The 17,966-nt window shown below is 53.4% G+C and overlaps 7 protein-coding genes across 7 annotated transcripts; 2 read left to right on the forward strand and 5 right to left on the reverse strand.

The window, feature by feature from the left end:
• Positions 1–450: 450 nt before the first annotated feature.
• CkaCkLH20_09757 (aspartyl-trna synthetase) lies at positions 451–3,229 on the reverse strand (the record flags this gene model as incomplete). Its single annotated transcript, XM_038892472.1, has 2 exons — positions 451–2,139; positions 2,204–3,229. The coding sequence occupies 2 exons, from the start codon at positions 3,227–3,229 to the stop codon at positions 451–453; spliced, it is 2,715 nt and encodes a 904-aa protein (XP_038742355.1).
• A 2,140-nt stretch (positions 3,230–5,369) lies between these two features.
• On the forward strand, positions 5,370–6,572 carry CkaCkLH20_09758 (uncharacterized protein; the record flags this gene model as incomplete). The annotated part of the gene is made up of 1 exon (XM_038892473.1): positions 5,370–6,572. The coding sequence occupies one exon, from the start codon at positions 5,370–5,372 to the stop codon at positions 6,570–6,572; it is 1,203 nt and encodes a 400-aa protein (XP_038742356.1).
• Positions 6,573–8,175: 1,603 nt separating this feature from the next.
• CkaCkLH20_09759 (uncharacterized protein) lies at positions 8,176–8,988 on the reverse strand (the record flags this gene model as incomplete). The annotated part of the gene is made up of 1 exon (XM_038892474.1): positions 8,176–8,988. The coding sequence occupies one exon, from the start codon at positions 8,986–8,988 to the stop codon at positions 8,176–8,178; it is 813 nt and encodes a 270-aa protein (XP_038742357.1).
• A 675-nt stretch (positions 8,989–9,663) lies between these two features.
• Positions 9,664–10,960, reverse strand: CkaCkLH20_09760 (methyltransferase domain-containing protein; the record flags this gene model as incomplete). Its single annotated transcript, XM_038892475.1, has 6 exons — positions 9,664–10,303; positions 10,354–10,394; positions 10,448–10,514; positions 10,574–10,708; positions 10,766–10,809; positions 10,871–10,960. The coding sequence occupies 6 exons, from the start codon at positions 10,958–10,960 to the stop codon at positions 9,664–9,666; spliced, it is 1,017 nt and encodes a 338-aa protein (XP_038742358.1).
• Positions 10,961–12,291: 1,331 nt separating this feature from the next.
• CkaCkLH20_09761 (uncharacterized protein) lies at positions 12,292–13,810 on the reverse strand (the record flags this gene model as incomplete). The annotated part of the gene is made up of 2 exons (XM_038892476.1): positions 12,292–13,603; positions 13,659–13,810. The coding sequence occupies 2 exons, from the start codon at positions 13,808–13,810 to the stop codon at positions 12,292–12,294; spliced, it is 1,464 nt and encodes a 487-aa protein (XP_038742359.1).
• A 1,063-nt stretch (positions 13,811–14,873) lies between these two features.
• On the reverse strand, positions 14,874–16,297 carry CkaCkLH20_09762 (uncharacterized protein; the record flags this gene model as incomplete). The annotated part of the gene is made up of 4 exons (XM_038892477.1): positions 14,874–15,375; positions 15,441–15,823; positions 15,889–15,996; positions 16,049–16,297. 4 exons carry the CDS (start codon positions 16,295–16,297, stop codon positions 14,874–14,876), a joined length of 1,242 nt encoding a protein of 413 aa, XP_038742360.1.
• Positions 16,298–17,190: 893 nt separating this feature from the next.
• Positions 17,191–17,945, forward strand: CkaCkLH20_09763 (uncharacterized protein; the record flags this gene model as incomplete). Its single annotated transcript, XM_038892478.1, has 2 exons — positions 17,191–17,317; positions 17,371–17,945. 2 exons carry the CDS (start codon positions 17,191–17,193, stop codon positions 17,943–17,945), a joined length of 702 nt encoding a protein of 233 aa, XP_038742361.1.
• Positions 17,946–17,966: the final 21 nt, after the last annotated feature.

Genomic DNA, 17,966 nt, shown 5'->3' on the forward strand with positions numbered 1-17,966 from the left:
TTCGGACGTCGATGGCAGGGTCCATGACAGGATGAACCACGCATTGATGTCTTTCGTGCTAGGCCGTTTCAGGTTGTTGAGGTTGCCTGCCCTTCGGGATTCCACCGCGTGCCAGCTGGTACCGGATATCTTGATACGAGCAGTTAGTGCTTGAGAATCGACGAAGGTGAACATCGGGATATCATATTGCTGATATCAATCTTCAGAATGGACAAGACGTGAGAATAGCGCTGCGTAAAGAGTTCGAGGTCGGGTGGAATGTTCGTTATTATGCTTACAAATGAGAGTGCGTTCTACGCTGGTATCAAATCTAAAAAGATGGAGGTATCGCTGCGATTGCATCGTGCATGAACAAAACCAAGTCCTCCCAAACCAACAACAGTCCTGCTCCATGCTCGTAATTACACTAGTGGTCGCCCCTTCTCCCTACGTCGCAATGCCGAGGTACTCTTAGCTGCTGTCCTCGTCCATGAAAAACTTGACAATCTCCTTCAGGTCAAACAAGGTGACACCGCGGCGAGGGTAGCAGATGTACACCTGCTCGCCCAGTACGCCAAACTTGTCCCTGAACTCAGCCTTCCTGCCCAGGCCGAGGCTCTTGACGATGGCGGCGTACGTCTTGCTCAAGAACTTGGCACGCACGCCGTGGAGGTGCTGGCCGGGGACAAACCTCTCGCTGACGCCGGCGCCAAACGTGACGGGACCGGAGATGCAGGAAAGGGCGTACTCGACAAGGACCTCGATCGCTCCGTTGGGCGCATCGGGGAAGTCCAGAGCCCACTTCACCTGCCAGCCGTACCGCGGTGCCAGCTGCGCCAGCACGACCATACAGAGGACCTTGTCGTCTTTTTCGGCGGCGAAGTATCGACGGTGGGACTGGTCGATCCAAGGGCGGATCTCGGTGAGATGGACCTGTTTCTTGTCCTTGCGCTTTTCCTTCCAAGCCTCGATCGATTTGTCCGCGCGTTTCATGAAGTCGTCGTTGAGCTGCTTGATCTCGTGGATCTTGATACCTTCACGCTTGACCCGGCGCGCAGCGCGGTTGTCCGGGGCGGTGTGTTGATCGGCGTCGGCGCGCTGTTCCTCGGTGCAGGACATTGTGCGCCATCCGATCCGTCGGCCAAGGATTTCCTGGACTTTGTTGGAGACGAGCATCCACACTGGTGTGAGCTTGAGCTCCTTGGTGACGAATTCTACGAAGGCAGGAATGACTTCCTCGTATTGACCGCGGTCGCAAAGAGGGTCGCCGGTGATCATGGCGAACTTGCCCTGCTTGACGTAGCCGACGGCCGCGCCACTGCTATGACGCCAGATCTCGAATCTCTCGTCGAGCCATGATGTGTTGGAGGCGTCGCCGTAATTGGCGATGAGCTCCTCGAGAGGAGGCAGTTCCCGGCCTGCCCAAATTTTGGTTGTGTCTGCGTTGGGATGAGGAAGATGGAAGGAGCGCATGGGGAGAGACTTGGGGTCGCGATAGAAGAGAGATCCGTAGCGAATATCTCCAAGGTTCAGGAGAAGGAAGACGACGCGGTCCAAGCCGAGACCAGCGCCGCCGTGGGGAGGAGCGCCAAGGTCGAACGCTTCCAGGTATTCTGACATCTCATCCTCCGAGATGCCGTTGGCGGCCATGCTCTTTCGCAGTTCTTTGGGGTCGTTGATGCGCTGACCTCCGGTGCAGATCTCCTGGCCTCGAACGAAAATATCGAAAGAGTTTGTCCAGAAGGGATCCTCGGCTTTGTGAGTGTAGAACGGACGGGCGTTGGCGGGGAATTTGTCGAGGATGTAGTAATCGGTCTTGTACTTCTCTTTCACCAACTCTCCGAGACGGATTTCGTCTCTTGTTGAGAGGTCCTCGTCGGCAACATCTCGGCCATCATCGCGCAACATTTGGAGGCCTTCGGGGAAGGGAATGATCGGGGTCTCGTCCAACCAAACAAGGTCTTCGCTTGGCCACCTCTCGCGAACGATCTTAAGCTCGGGCATGGCGTTGACGGCGGTAAAGATATTCTTCAAAACCTTGTCGAGGACCCTGATAAGTTCGTGGTAGTGCTTGTGAATCTTCATTTCGATGTCGAGTCCGGTGTATTCGGTCAAGTGCCGGTGCGTGTTGGAGTTTTCGGCTCTGAAGACCGGGCCGATCTAACGGTGTCAGCGGTGGTTCACGCTGATTGGTTTCCTCGGACAATGAAATGGGCGCACTTACTTCGTAGACTTTGCCAAAGTCGGCAGAGATGGCCATCTGCTTGGCCAATTGGGGGCTCTGCGCCAAGAAGGCGCGACGCCCAAAGTAGTTCAGCTTGAAGACCTCAGCACCACTCTCGGTCGCTGCAGGTTGCAACTTTGGTGTTTGGATCTCAATGGAGCCGTCGTTGTCGAGGGTCTCGCGGAATTTGCGGGTGATCATGGCGCGGACGCGGAAGAGGGCCTGGTTGGAGGGGTGTCGCAGGTCGAGGACGCGGTTGTTGAGTCTGTTGTTCATGCTATCCGGGGGCATGTAGTTGCTGAATGGTGGCGCCTGCGCAGGGTTGAGAAGATGGATCGAGTAGATGTCAACCTCGACATCATGGTGGTAGGCGGACTTGACGTCCTGTAAGGGCTTCTTGAGGGTGCCGGAGACCTGGACGATGGATTCGGGGTGCAGTCGCTGAACCCATTTCACCATGTTCGGTGTGACGTTGGCCAGAACGCCTTGGATGGTGTCAGTCTGGTCGCGGAAGAGAATGAAGTCGAGGTGCTTTGAGATGTTGCGCTGTGTATGGATTCTGGCGCGGAAGGTGACCTTGGAGCCGACGTCCATCTGGCTGGCCTCGGCGATGGTGTTGAGCTCGGTGGGGTAGTCGTCCTCGCTTCCCTCTCCATATCGTGCGCGAGTCTCTTCGTCTTCATTCTTGCGGGCCTCTTCGAACTCTCGCCGGCGGCGTTCCTCGAGTTCTCGCTGTTCCTGCTCTCGACGTTCGAGCTTGAGCCCCCGTTCCTGTCGCTTCAGCTCGCCACTCCTGGCCGGGCTTCTCGCCGGGCTCGTTGCTGGACTTCTGCCATCGCTGGACTTGCTGGATTTACTAGACTGGCTGGTCTTGCTGGATCTTGGGCTATGCTTCTCGTAGACGGTAGTCTTTGTCGTAGATGTCGTAGTAGCCTGGTTGTGGGTCTTCAGCGGCGATGTGATCTTCTGAGCGATGCGCGAAAGAGCGCCCGAAGGTGGTGGTCGTACGGCTTCCTGTTCCATCATGGTGTTGTTGCCTCCCCTTGGCAAGGGCTGGACATACGTAGTAGCGGTAGTGCTAGTTGCTTGGCGATAGATGGTGTTGTTGGGTGGAGGGTAGGTTGGAGTAAATTGGTTGACTTGGCCAAGACGGGTTTACATATGGAGGATGGACATGGGCATGTCACTGCAGGTACATGTGAATGGAGAGAACAGACGGGAAAAGGTGGATGGGAAAGGAGGGGGGCGGATGATGAGAATAAGAATAATCATGATGGAAGGAAACTCGGCGAACATCACGGTCCGCCGCGGACATGGCTCCGCCCGGAAGGGTCGTTTCTTTGGACCCAATCTGATATCATGTACCGGTGACTCAACCATGATCGAGCCAATACTGCTAGAGTCTGCCCAAGTCTTGATTTTCTTGCGCGACCAAGGCGCTTGCTCAGCATGGTCACAGGACAGAAATGTGCCCAGATGCCGGAGTCGCGGCCAGACGGTCGGGGTACGTCACGGAGGCCGGGGACAGTTGAGGTATCCTGTACCCGAACGGCAGCTGCGACCTTACGTATCACCTACTTCAGAATCAAATGTACCTTAGTATGTAGCTGCTCGTACGAACATTAAGATGGACACGAGTCGAGGCAAAAGTTTGCTGAAAGCAACGAAAAGGCAGGACACTGGATCGATCGCATCGCATCGGCCAGGTGCGTGTGGTCCCTCAAAGTGGTCCTTCGCTCCTGCCCTACCTGAATTTTTCTCACGGCACGTCTAGGTAAGAGGCAAGGCAGGTGAAGTTTCCTCCTTTCCACGCCTTTCCTGCCCGTTTCGCCGTAGGTTCCTGCCCGATACAAACAAGCACCGGCCATGTGGTGTCAGTGCAGCGTCATTCGTTGTGGGGCATCCGGTACGTACCTCCTTCCCGTCCGTCCACTGTCCACGTCCCCCGCCAATATTAGCCCCACAAGGTCACGGACGACGAAACGCTTTTTTTAAGTGGCTGATATCATTTTGCAGTCGATTAAACACTGAATTGTCATTCCATTTGAGGACCGTTTGCTCCGGGGCAGACCCCGGCAACCTTCCAGGCTACCTAAGCTGCCTCCCGTCTTTAGGGACCTTCAAGAATTGCCTAGCGTTTCCTTGGGCCTTTCTAAAAACACCGTTTCTATTGGTCTTTGGGTCTTTGGGTCTTCTGGCATCCTCTGGAAACCGCGATGCGCATCCCGCAGGTAGCTCCGGTCACATCCCGGAAGGCACGGCCCCACCCTGGGCCTCGACTGACGTCACCCTTTCGGCATCTTTGCAGTCCTTCTGGACCTCACACACCTCACAGCTCTGTCACGCTCTCTGCCTTGGGCGATTGACACTGCGCCTTAGCCACGCCTGCCACGCCTGCCACACCTGCCACACCTGCCACACCTGCCACATCACCACGTATCGTAATGGTATCATCCCCGACCGACAAGCAACCTGAAAACTTGTTGCGCCATCACAAGCCGTAGAGGCAAGTGCCAGTGACATATCGCCTCCCGTTTACCCTGCTGTGCCTCGCTCCCAACCTGCTCTGTTCTGGCCTCGACTTCTGCTCTCTCCCGTCTCAGAATCGCCGTCTTTCTCCAGCCCAACCACACACATCCATTCTGCTAGCCGATAATCACGACCTACCTTAGGTGGCCACACCATCGACACCAAAAAAGGCTACCTCACCACGCCGATCCTCCATCCCACTCGCCTTGGGACCTGATCTCATCTGCCAAGGCCTTCCCGGTCTGGTAGGGCACATCCGCCAAGTCCACCTACTTCCAACGTCAATGACACCTGACACCCTACCTCCTCCACCTGGTGCCTAGTGCCCGGAGTCACACCCAACCCGACGACCTCTCTCTCCTCGGCCGGTAGCACCAAAAGCTTCCTATTAGCCTCTTGATTTGTCAATCCTCTTCTCCATCTTCTCCCGTCGGTTCCTCTCACCTATCGCCAAACCGCTCTGTTCCGTTATACCCGAGACACCACCGCCCTTCTTTGACTACATCCGTCGTTCGCCAATGTTTCTTTGACTTTCTTCGGCGCCCGATTGTCCGCATTTCTCAGCATCCACCAGCCGGCCGCTTGTCACCTGCATCTGCATCTGCGTCCGCGGCACTTCCGCGCATTCCGCATCCCGATGAATTCCAACAAGCTCGCCCGGACTGTATCCAACATATCCAACCTATCCAGGTCTAGCAAGAACGGGAGCAAGGCCAATAGCAAGGCCAATAGTGCCGCTACCAGCAGAGCCGGCACTCCCGACGGCGAATATGACAATCCCCTCGAGAATATCGCTCGTTGGCGCCTGACCGCTAATGCTTTCGCCCTCCGTTCGGGCGCCGCCTTTGCATTCGGACTTCAGAACCTGTCCGCTCCCGTCCCTCCAGCCGCGAATAGGGTCATCTGGCTTGACTCGACGCTGTCTGAATGGGCTGGTAAAGAAAAGATCAGAGTCGATGTCTGGCTTCCTCCCCAAACCACACCAGCAAAACCCACCGGGAAGGTCCCTGCAGTCATCAACTTTCACGGCGGAGGCTTCGTTCTCGGACAGGGTACTGATGACGCCCGCTGGGCCGGAGCCGTAGCCACCGCCCTGAATGCCGTCGTTTTCTCCGTCAGCTACCGTCTGGCTCCGGGCTATCCCTTCCCCACTCCGGTAGAGGATGCCGCCGACTCGATCCTGCAGATCGTCGCACGTGCTGAAGAATTCCGCATCGACAAATCAAAGGTTTTCATCTCGGGCTTCTCGGCCGGCGGCACCCTGGCCCTCGCCGGCTGGAACCTCCTCCAAGAGCCCCAGAGGTGGGGTTATGAGCTTAAATTCCCGGTCCCCGACATATCCGGCATCGTTCTCTTCTACCCACTTCTCGACTGGACCATCACAAGGCCAATGAAGCGGCAGACCTGTGGCAGGCCTGACATGACTCTTCCAAAGGGAATGACTGATCTCTTTGACGCATCCTATGTATATCCTCCGCGACCACGGTCTGAGCGCCATGACCCACGGCTGTCCCCTGGCCTGATGACAGACGAGATGGTGGATCGGCTTCCGCCCATTCACCTCTGCATGTGCGAGTACGACATGCTCCTCTTGGAGGGTCAGAAGTTTGCTGAACGTCTTCAATCCCGGGGGCGCCGGATCAGCACTCGCGTGGTCGAGACAGAAAAGCATGCATGGGACAAGCCTCCACCGTTCACGCCAAAAGAGACGGTCATGGTCGAGTACGGCGAAGCCATCGCGGCGGTCAAGGAATGGCTCAGCCCTGACATCCTTGACGTCCCTAAAATTTCAGATGTCAATACACCCAGAATAGAGATTACTAGAGAAGACAGCCTATGAGATGATCAGACGATGTAGCTCCATTAGACTCGGCGGCCCACCTCGATCCTCGAATGCAATCATTGAACGTCTAATTCCCTCCTTACAGACTTTGCGGCTCCGCTTTGTTTGCAGATATCCCATAATACAACACCCAATAACATTCAACCTCCTTAATGCCAAAAACCGTCTGTTTCCTTTTTTGATTCGCCAGCGACAACGCTTATGCAGACGATATCTCTCTCGTGCATCTTCAAACATCACCTGCCATGCGTTCTTATCCCGAAACGATGTTCACATCCAAGGAAGAAGCCATTACCGTCATCATCCCCCAAGTTGCATTTTGAACGATATGCGTCAGACAAGGTCCATAACCGCACAGACGGGACAGCCGTGCGGCGTCGTTCAGGCATCTAAAGAGGTCCGAGGCTCGGTGCCGAGCCCGTCTCCGTGATCTCCGCTCGGTAAGTCACGGGGAGATGGGCTGGCACGGGGTCTGGGTCACGTTCGTCTCTGGAGACGGATCGCGTGACGGGTGAGCTCGGGGAGTTCGTCTGTGAGCTTCCTTGAAGTTTGGGGATGACTATGCGGGATAGGGACTTGGTTTGATGGGTTTTTATGGCATTGCATATGGGGAACGTGGTTTTGTTTAGCGGATTCGGGGGTTGGATTGTGGTTTTGAGGCTGGGTTGTATCAATGAAATCGTCTCCGTTTTAGTTATGAGGGAAAATGCGGTTTTCGTCAACAGTGAGTAGGGTATAAATAACACTGATAGAAGAATTGGCGACATTTAGCTGTATATTTGTTTTCTCCGGGGATGGTGGTGCCCGCTGCGCTATAGTCTTAATGTACATTATGTGAATGCTTACACGCGTCCTTTAGCACACGATGGTGAACTACACGATTGCTTGAGCGTTAGCCATGATTGATGACTACCACAAGACTGTAGGCACGGCTTTTGAAAACTTCAATGGTGAGTTATACCATTCTATAGTATCTGAATCGATTGAGCCGACGTATTGTTGCGATTTTCTATGTTCCGACTGAGCAAGTTCACGGTATTATCTTGGGGTTTATTGCTACTGCAACCCCTCGCGCTGGTGTCCATCTAAGCATAGCAAACGGTCATCTTTCGGTGCCCACGAGCGTCGTGAGCTTCATTGTTGCGCTTCGTTCCCATTGTCGAAATGTTATCATCTGAGATCTCCCTGTGCGTCCTAGGCTCGTTGCCTATAAAACTACACCACATAGCACAAAATCAAAGGGAGGTAGTTCATCTCAATCACGGTGATATGCTAGTCCATGTTTGTCATAGTTAATGGATATAGATGTCGTTCAAGTCGCTAATACTTAGAAGTTATGAGTGATAGACTAGTTGAAGTTTCAAGGAGCGGGGAAAGGGGCTTCTTCTAGATATAGAACTATCGCGGTATTACTTTTGATGGCCTATCTGCTCTACAGGTGAGTTGTCATAGTTACGTCGAAGCAACCGGAGAAGGTTGTTGAATTATTCGTAACAGGCATGCTGTCTCTCGACAGATACATGTCACAGGCTTATCGATCCCACGCCTTATCGATTAATCGTCCATCAAAGTCTGCTTCAAACAAAGCCCCCCGCAGGACTTATGAAATAACCAAGACGACACCGATCCCCACGAACACCCAAGACAAGAACGGCACCACCACACCGCGCCCACTCCCAAACGACCCAGTCCCCGTGGCAGACGCAGCAGCAGTGGCATACTCCCCCCACCCCATCCTCTTCGAAACACTCGTCTCCTGCGCCGCGTCCACCGTCGCAAGACACGGCTCCGCCGTAACGCTCACGCTCCTCGTGACCGCGCACGTCAGCGTCTGCGTCGCCGGGTCCCCGTGCTCCTCGTCCCACGGCAACCCCCGGTACACCGTCGTCGAGACGTAGTCCACGACGCCCAGCGCCGTGGGACACGTACCCGTGAAGGTCGGCGTCGGCGCGCCGCTGGCGACCGTGAAGGAGAAGGAGCCGTTGGTCAGGAAGAGCTCGTCGGAGTACTCGGCGCTCCCCGGGAGGAACTCGCACCAGTGGCTGCCGCGGAGGTTCCAGTGGAAGGTGTAGGTGCCGGGCTCGAGGGGCTTTCCCGTCGCGTCGGTGATGAGGTGCGGGTTGTCGGGCCACGTGGTGTCGTTGCCGATGGCGGCTGAGATGGTGTTGAGGGGCAGGCGGTGGGCGATGTCGGGGTGTGGTTGTTTGTAGACGCCCCAGCGGAAGGTCCAGCCGAAGTGGTTCGCGGCTGTGGGGTTGTGGAGGGAGATGAGGACGGGGAGGCCAGAGGGTGTTGGGGCGTAGGTGTTGTCTGGACGGGGGAAGATCAGGTCGACTTCGGTTGTGCTGTTGGGTAGGGCGGTTGTGAGGGGGAGGATGGAGGTGAGCAGCCACCCGAGGCTGAGGGGCCTCATTCTTGACGGGATGCTCGGATCGGAGCCGGGTTTTGAGGTTGTCGGAGCGGTGTTGGATGATGACCCGGGACGGCGATGAAAAGGGGATGAGGCACGGGAAATTAGATGGTCGTCGGGCTGGCTTAGCGCGTTGGCTCGGCCGAGAAATCCTAGCGCGGCCGGAAGGATCTAGACCCTGGCTGGATGAGAGCTTCCAATTCTGTCCTCGAGGAGATGTAGTTCTGGATGCTTAGTTCAATATTGGTTATACGCTACTAATGGCGTATTGAACAAAAGCATGAGAAAGAGGCCGTCGCGAAGAGGTAAGCAGAAGAAATTGAAGTGATTTCGACTCATTCAGCAGCCCTCAGGATGAGGGCGGCTAATCTTCCTTCAAATGCATGTATAGAGAAGCCACCGAATTCTAGTTGGTTTGAATACTACATATGCCTTCGACAGACTGAAACCTCGACATCAAAAGCTGCGAGACGTCAACCGACTGCATAGATTCATTGCCGAGATTTTGAGACTAAGGGTTATGAACTCAACGCAGTGTAGTGGAGAAAGTGTTTACATTCAGGCAACGTGAAATACAAGTTCATGGCATTTTCCCCAATGTTTTGTTTTTCTGGCATAGACAAGATGTCTATATACAGCAAGCTATTAGTACTTGGCTCGTCTCAGAAAACGGCGAACTTACAAATCGATGACCGGCTGCATCTTCGCGTCCTTGAGCGCCCTGCGCTTCTCACTGATGAAGACAATGGCCTTGGCGTACTCCCAGCCCAAAATCTCCTTGAGAAGAAAGGTCCCGAATCCTTCCAGCGATTGATCGAGATATTCCAGGGCTCCTGTGCCGACCTCCTTCAACATGGGGTCATTCGCCCATGCACCAATCGGGATCGGCCATTTCTTCTCGATAATGTCGATGAACCCGGCTTCTCGAAGGTTGGTAGCAATTCCGGGCTCACGGCATTGCTTTCCTGTCTTGCCAAGCTTGTCGCAGGCGGCGCAGATGTTCCTCGCCCAGGCCTTATAAGGGTGGTCGTCGTCTACATCCTGGACCTGAGACCGGACTTCGATGTCGAATTCCTTTACTTCGATATAACCACCAGGTCTCAAACTGCGTATGGCCTGGTTGTAGAGCGCTGGCCAGTCTGCTACGCTGCCTTCGAGGTTGCGGATATGGACGAGGTCAAAGAAGTCGGCCGGCCAAGTCCACGGCTGTTCAATATCGCCAATCTGGAATTTGCAGTTCGGTGGAACCCAGGAAGGCTGGATAGGCGATATATCGATCCCAACAACTTCGGCAGACGGAAACTCATCGGCAAAGTCGCTAGCCGTGGTTAGTAAAGTTTTCTGATCATGAGAGTTCCTCGAACTTACATAGCCCAGATACCTGTCCCGGTACCGAGGTCAAGAACATTCTGTCAAGGACGTGAACTCCCATCGCAAAAGTGCTGGAGATTAGAACGCTTACTTGAGGACTGTCACCAATCGGGGCAAGAAAGAGCTTGTCACCTAAAAACAAGGTCATCCAGTAATGACTGTTGGTGAGTAGTTTAGAATCCTGCCTGAAATAACAGCCCGCCGTGTTGAAACGTACTTGATCTCGAGTCCTTCGTTTTGTTTCTCGTCATTCGGTCCCCAGTAGTCTGTCTTTTGGGTGTATGTTCGCCCATGAAGACGGCGGTACTCGGTGATGCTTTCGGTCAATGACGCGGTTGATGAGGAGATGATGCTGCGAACAATAAGCACTTGTCTTCACATAGCTTCACAAAACTCCAGACAAACTCACCTCCTCGTCTCAGACTCGTTGTTGGTCTCATCAATGGCGGGGCCCTAATATGTCATGGTCAACGCAAGCTACGAAAGCCGATAGGACGTGATGATCGAAGCTCACAGCCGTAATAGGCCCCTCATGAGGACCTGTATCAGCGTTTGCCAATGAAGAGCTGGGCGGCACCGCTGCTTGATTCGACGTCGCAGACATGACGATACTAGGTGAAGCTACAAGTTGTGTGATGATGAGAGAAGAGAGAACATGGAGGACATCGGCCACCGTCAGATGGCAAGAAATAAGAAGAACGGCCCCGCAAATACCCCTCTTCCTTGAGGTCCGCTTGTTCCTTGTGTGTTGGTTCAGCAGATGCGAACAACAAAACTGCTGCGTTCTAGTTGGGCTCGCCAACAGAACCACACCAACATGTTGTTCTGCGACGAATGAGAAAGCCTTGTGATATGCAGGCTCTAAACCATATTTGGCAGAATTGAATAGCAGCCAACATCTTCTTCGCCGGAAACTGCTCGGAAATACTGACATCTATAGCAGGGCAACAGGGGGAATGGAGCTGAAGCCTTTGCCAGGCGCACTACAAGATCATGGACGAGGAAATGCAACTCGGAAATTCATGTCTATGACGAGCGCGACTCGAATTAACATACAGATAAATAAGAATTATAATCTTTAAAAGCCATCAGTGCGAGATAGGCACTCCAGTGCCTTCTCCGCTCAACTTACCGTGAATACCGATCTGAAATGCACTTTTCCAGTCAGTTTTGGATCGTGGAATGTTGCGATCGGCTTCAAGTTCAACTCTATACGTGGCAATTAAAGAGTTCACGTTGATTGTCAAGAGAAAGGCAGGTATTATGCTTAATTATGTCCGTGTATATTTCCCGGCATTGATACTTGACATTTGATGAAAAGCTTTCCTCAATCAACACTGCTTGCTTGATTTGAGACTTTGAGTTTTCGCCGTATGAGTCTACAGCGGGCAATAGCCACAAATAAGCCACAATATTGAAGGGCACTCTAGCTAGTATTCCTCAATCAACACTATATATGTCATGACGTTCAATTTCTGCTCATTGTAGATCAGGCACAGCAGCATCAGAACTCATCTCCTACGTATTCTGACCGCTAGAGTGCTAATGCGATAGCCTATTTTCACAAAACGTGCCGCATCACGGCCTCGATGTTGCAATGTCGGATTTGAAGAATATGAAGTCTCACAGGTCACGGGGCCTCTGCATGCTTTAAATCGTACAGTCCATCCATTTCAGAACTTCTAATTGATATCCATACCTTCGAACACACATTGCTTCTGCATCAGATGATCTGTTTGATAGTATAATGTTTGCCTAGCATGATGAGCTATTTATCCAGCTTTCGAGTTTCACTTTCATTATTTGAGGAGACTTCGTATAAGGCGTAGCAATTGAGCGTTTATGAATGAGTCGGGGATAAGAATGCAAGTGCTTTTTTAATATTTCTTTCTACCTGGGCCTCAGGTCGTTCAAATACATGGCCCCGCCGACATTTTAAGCCACTGGCACGGTCTCAGTTCCGGTTGGGTTGGTTTCCTCTGCATCAACACCTCTGAACTCGAAGTACTTCTTCCACTCGGGGTCATTCACCAACTGCTGTTGGAGTTCTTTCTCGAAGGAGACCTGGACCTCAATGCCTTCGTCATCTCCAGCCGGACCGTTATGCGGCGGGTACACGATGGCAAGACCTTCCGTGACAGTGTCAAACAGGTGTCGGAAGGCGACGGGCTTTCCGAAGCCAAAGTCGGAGTTGCACACATCCGAGTCTCTCCAGTCGGTCATGACCAGCGTCATAGGAGGGAATGAGTTGATGCGGATGGCCAAGTCTTGCTTGTTCCTGATCGGCGCAAGAGAGTCCAGCGCGCCGAAAAGCATTTCCTGGGTGACGCCGTTGGTCATTTGACGCACGTAGCTCGCGAGTTTGGTCAACGGAGCCTCTGAGACGATCTCAGCCACGGTCAGCTGTGGTACGGCAGCCGCAGCAGACATGGTGGCGAAGAAGGTGTTGCCCTGCATGCGAGCGGGCATCGTGGGGTTCTTGAGTCGCTTGGACATGGTAGCCGCCTCGGCCCAGATGGGCGTGGAGGTAGGGTCCGGCTTGAAGACGGGCTCGCGAATTTTGGAGAATGTTCGCCACATGAGCGCGCAGATGGCATCGTACGTGGAAATCCAGGTGCCGTCGTTGGGCGAAGCAATTTTCTTCAGCTCGGCGGCCTTGCTCTTGGGCAAGTGGAAGATGAGAGACTGCGAAATCTTGTGATCCGGGTGGCGGTCGGCCTGAGGAGGCGCGTTGACCCGAGACTCCTCCGGGACCGAAGGAGCAATGAAACGGCTGCGATCAAGGCATTGGGGGTCAAAAGTAGGGAACCCCGTCTTGTTGACGATGGCGTAACAGTTGTCAGCCAGCTGCTTGGCAAAGTTTCCCCAGCCAACGACATCGTTACTGTAGTGATGAGAGTGCATGTTGAAGATGAGACCGCCTGGGATGAAGTTGGCCTTGTACGATGCGATAACGGGGCTGCAGTCCGGGTGGGCTTCCGGCTTCTCGCCATAGGTCATGGGAGCATTGCTCAGGACCTTGATATCGCCCAGAGTGGTCGAGACAAAATGAGCTTTCTCGATATCAGAGAAAGACGCAAACTTGTCCTCCGGGGAGTCAAGATACTGAACAACGAATTTCACAGTGCTGTCCTTCTTCTTGACGAAGAAGTAGCGGTTGTCGTCACCCTTTTCGATGGTGCCAACAAGATGCCTGGCCTGGCTGAGGGTGCGCTCCAGGCCTTCCTTAAGCACCGCTGCTACTTTGCTGATGGGAAGTTAGAAATTGTTGACGTTTTGCCGAGGATCAAAGTGCCAGTCACCTCTTCTGCTCGTCTTCAAGCTTGAAGAACAGAGCATAGTTGTTGTAGACCATAGCCGACAAGTAGTCGAGCGTGGAGAGCTCGCGGCGCTCCTCTTCCGGGTCGTTCTCCCATCCAAGAGGGTGGAGCTGGAATTCCTCGACCTTAGGCATGATGTTATCGAGGCAGTGTGACTTTGACTAATGAGTTGTATTGCAGCAAAGATGTGTGTGAATGTCGAGAGTCAGAACTCCAATGATGCTTTCCTTTTTGAGCTCTGCAGTAGACACAGCCATAAGGGGAACGGTGATTTATGCCGTATGAGGGCGTGAGCGGGAGTTACTAGGTTCCGGATGGCGGATTAAGCGGTGTATCCCACCTTGGCATACTGCATATCACAGATATCCCGACATTATCGAGGGGTCTGGGGTTGCCAGGATCGTCACGCACTTGAAGGTCGGAACCGAAGCCGTTGATTGTGGCCTTGGGGACGTGCAAATGGGATCAGAACCCTTGTCAACAAACCGTTGTCTGAACGTAACCAAGCCCCACGCATCAGGACACCTCATATTACATATGTGCAGAGCTTGACCAATTACACAAGGGAAGTTGGGTCGATGGCCCAACCACAAGCTGTGAACGACGAAATCGTGGGGAGAGAAATGGAACCGACTTGTACTGACCCCATCATATCATACCATTCGCGCTTGTCACGGATGTTCTGCGATCAGGAACAAGTCCCCACCGGTGACCGACATGCCATTTTGGGATGCCGTTGCAACCGTCACTACCGCGTTTCTGCAGCCTGCAGGGTCCAGGGTGCGCATTTCTTCATCTTCACCTGTCGATCTTTGCCGAATTTCTGCCCCTTGCTTTTCTCCAAGCCCCCTCTTCACAATACGGCTGTTGGTTGGTGCCAAGTCTTATACGACGTCGGACCCCAAGGGGTCTTTCCCGGTTCGCCAACAGGACAACTTAGAAGAATGATTCAATTGCGGTTTTCCCTAACTGTGAACATTTGCCTCTTGCTTGGAAGCAGCAGGGCTGCAGAGTATGGATACATGTTACATTTGTACAGTTATTGGTTTTAATATACAGAAAGGGACTTTTGTGTCGGTCCGTCTCGACCCCTGACTATTGCTACGTAAACAGGCCTGGAACACTTGGTTTTCCCCGCGGGTCAAGCCGTCTGCACCCGAAGGACCGAAGCTGATGGAACCAGATGCCAAGCATGGATTACCTCCATTGCGGTGCTTGATGGCTGTACATGCCCTCCTTGCCGCTGGAAGTGTCTGAGTTCTGAGTGACAGTGACTTGTGTGGTGCGCACGATGCCTTGGTCCAGCTTGTTGGCTCGTGGATCTTCGCGGAGATGCTCGGTCGACTCAGACTGGAATGTCTTCATCTCTGTGTCGTCGATTTCCAAATACGAGTTACCGGCTGGCCGCATGTTTTTCGATCTCATGGCGCTTGACCCCGACCGGTTTTTCGGAGTCATGCCGGTTCCGCTGGCGCCGGTGGCCCCGGCAGTAACGCTCATTCCGAGTCCCTTCTTCATTTTGCGCCAGACACCGCTCTCCAGCAAGATCTTAGGCGCACAAGGAAGGCAGACGACGATGAAGCCGCATGTCATCTCGGCAAAAGCCCAGAAACAGACGGGTCCGATGTGGTATATGGTATCTGCGGCTTCGGCGTACGAAACTGTGACGGCGAGACGGAAGGCAGCGGAAACGCAAGCGCTGAGATGGAAGTCAGATTGATGAACATCTCTTGAGCAGTTCGTGTCTGGTGAAGGGGCACTTACAAAAGACCGAGCGAGAAGATGACAGAGACACCTAGCTTTCTCTTCCAGCCCATCTGCAGGTCCCAAATTGCCTTCTGGGGAAGTACGAGAATGATGCAGTCCGAGACAAGCTGGAAGCTAGCTGAGACGGTCTCAATGTCGTGGGCATTGATACACTTGCCCGGAAGCCAGAACTCCCACTTCTTCTGCGCTGGGATGCAGACCATATTCAAAGCGATGACCGCAGCGATTGCGAAGGCAATCTGGATGCCTATCAGGCCCCAACTCACCCACCAGAACCAGTTTCTGTTACCGGGGACGAATAAACCAAGCCATTCCAGCAAGATCGATATCTTGAGGAGTGGAAGGCACACGGAGTAGAAAAGGCCTATGATGTGAATGACCTTGTGGTTGTTAGTGTTTTGCCTTGTGGGCAATGCTTCAGACTCAAGGAGGATGTTGAACTCACCAGTCCCATGCTGACTGTATCTCGAAGCTTGACATTCCATGTGTGGACGTAGTATCCCGGGTTGTCAATCAGGCTTATGGTACCCCAGGTCCATCCGATGAAACATGTCTATGAGGTGGCGTTAGGTTACGGTAACGGTAACGCTGTAGATGTTACTAACAAAAGCTGCCAGAATCAAGTATTCTTGAGTTTGCGCTCTTTTCAGAATGATCAATCTGGCATATGCGCGGACGGCGAGACAGAGGACAACAACGACCAAGCAAATGGCGATAATGGCGATGGCCAGGCCATTTTCGTTTGGAGGGTCAACAAAGTTGCTGACTTCTCCGTCCGGCGGAGCCATGGCTGGCCCTTCCAACACCGCGTCCAGCTCCTCCGGAGTCATCTTGGTGAAGTCGACAGCCGCCATGTGGGGCAAGCTTGGTGCTCGAAACGTGTGAAGCTGTCGTTGGATGGATGTTCTTAGTCGGCAAATAGTTGGCAGTAGACTGAGGGATTTGGATGACCTCAAAGCCTCTTATGAGAGGCTCGCGAAGTATGGTTGGATGAACACGGCACTTTCTATGGTGAAAATTCCGAGTAACCCCTGGATCATACCTACGCCGGTATTATGAGCATGTAACGGTTGGCAGGGAACCTTGTCATGACCGTCAATTTGCCTCTCATTTCGACAAGGGCTCTTAGAAACCTCGGATCTTGTCAAAAGTTACCTCACTGGCTGTGCCGCAAAGGGAGACAACGCGAGATCTGCACTTGGCAGGCTGGGCTCTGTCGGAAGCCAGGCCTCTGTACCTCAGTGCCTCTGAAGAACGTCGAGTCCGGGTATTCGTGTTCTTGGTTTTGCCGAGTCAGCCATTTCACTTCCCTGGGGGTTTTGATCCTTTTCTGCACGACGGCCCAGTCTTTTCCACTTGCCGTGCATATCGATATCAGTGTCGTACCAGAGTCGGATAATCCTTGGGCAAGGAAGAATTCTTCCGAATCCGGACCATCGCTTATGATTTTTGGACTACGTCTCGCCACTCCCCGTTGTTTTAGTCGGATTCGAAACCCTCACCTTGTCCCGGCATCCAGCCCCTTCCTTTTTCTTCAACTCCCGTAAAGATGCGTTTCCTGTGCCTTCATGGGAGGGCAACAAGTGCAAAGGTATGACGCAGGTCTGAAGTGTGTACATTACCTAGGATACGGTGGTGCTGATTCATCCTTTGTAAGATATTCGAGTTCCAAACTGGTAAGAAACTTGTCATCTCAAGTTAAGGGCACTACACTTGAGCTTTGCCAATATGACTTCTCAGTCTATGAATGTGCGTTGAACATGAGGATGATCACTTGACTGATCATGCTTGGGTGGCAGCGAGACTCCGAGAAGACCTTGGCGAACACCACTTTGAGTTTCTCAATGGAGACATACCAATACGAATGGGCGATGGTATGGCAGGACATATCCGATTCCTCAGGCTACTCATGACTGACTTGGGCCAGATGAAACCACAGCAGGCGAAAACATAGACGATGATCAAGACCGGTACGGCTATTTGGGAGAGCCTTCCGACGTTCGCCAGTACCAAGAACTGCTCGACGGCCTTATCGACGTGGTACAGAGTCAGGGACCCTTCGATGGTATCATGGGGTTCTCTGAGGGCGGCATCATCGCTGCGACTCTGCTCGTCGAAGACTCTCGGCGGCCGTTTGCAAACTTTAAATGCGGTATCTTCTTCAGCGCAGCACCGCCGCTGGATCCAGACGACCTCGCGGCCGGCATCGTGAGGAGTCTGGATCCCGCCAAGGACGCAGTCTCGATATTCATTCCCACGGCACATGTCTACTCGCACGAGAGCACGACTCGCACCGACGTGCAGTCGCCCCTGCAGAAAGTCTGGGCCGAAATTGGGTGGAGCACGCCCGAGCAGGTGCATAGTTCCCTTGCGCGTCTATGTGACAACCGCCAGGTGTTCGTGCATGATCAGGGGCACCAAGTGCCTGGACAGAGGGACCAGCAGGCCTTACGAGGGACGCTTCGGGTAATTGATCGCACAATCAAGACGGCAGAAGATTGAGTGCTGATTCCTGGGCTCGAC

This window comes from Colletotrichum karsti (assembly GCF_011947395.1).
Source record: "Colletotrichum karsti strain CkLH20 chromosome Unknown Scaffold35, whole genome shotgun sequence".
NCBI lineage: Eukaryota > Fungi > Ascomycota > Sordariomycetes > Glomerellales > Glomerellaceae > Colletotrichum > Colletotrichum karsti.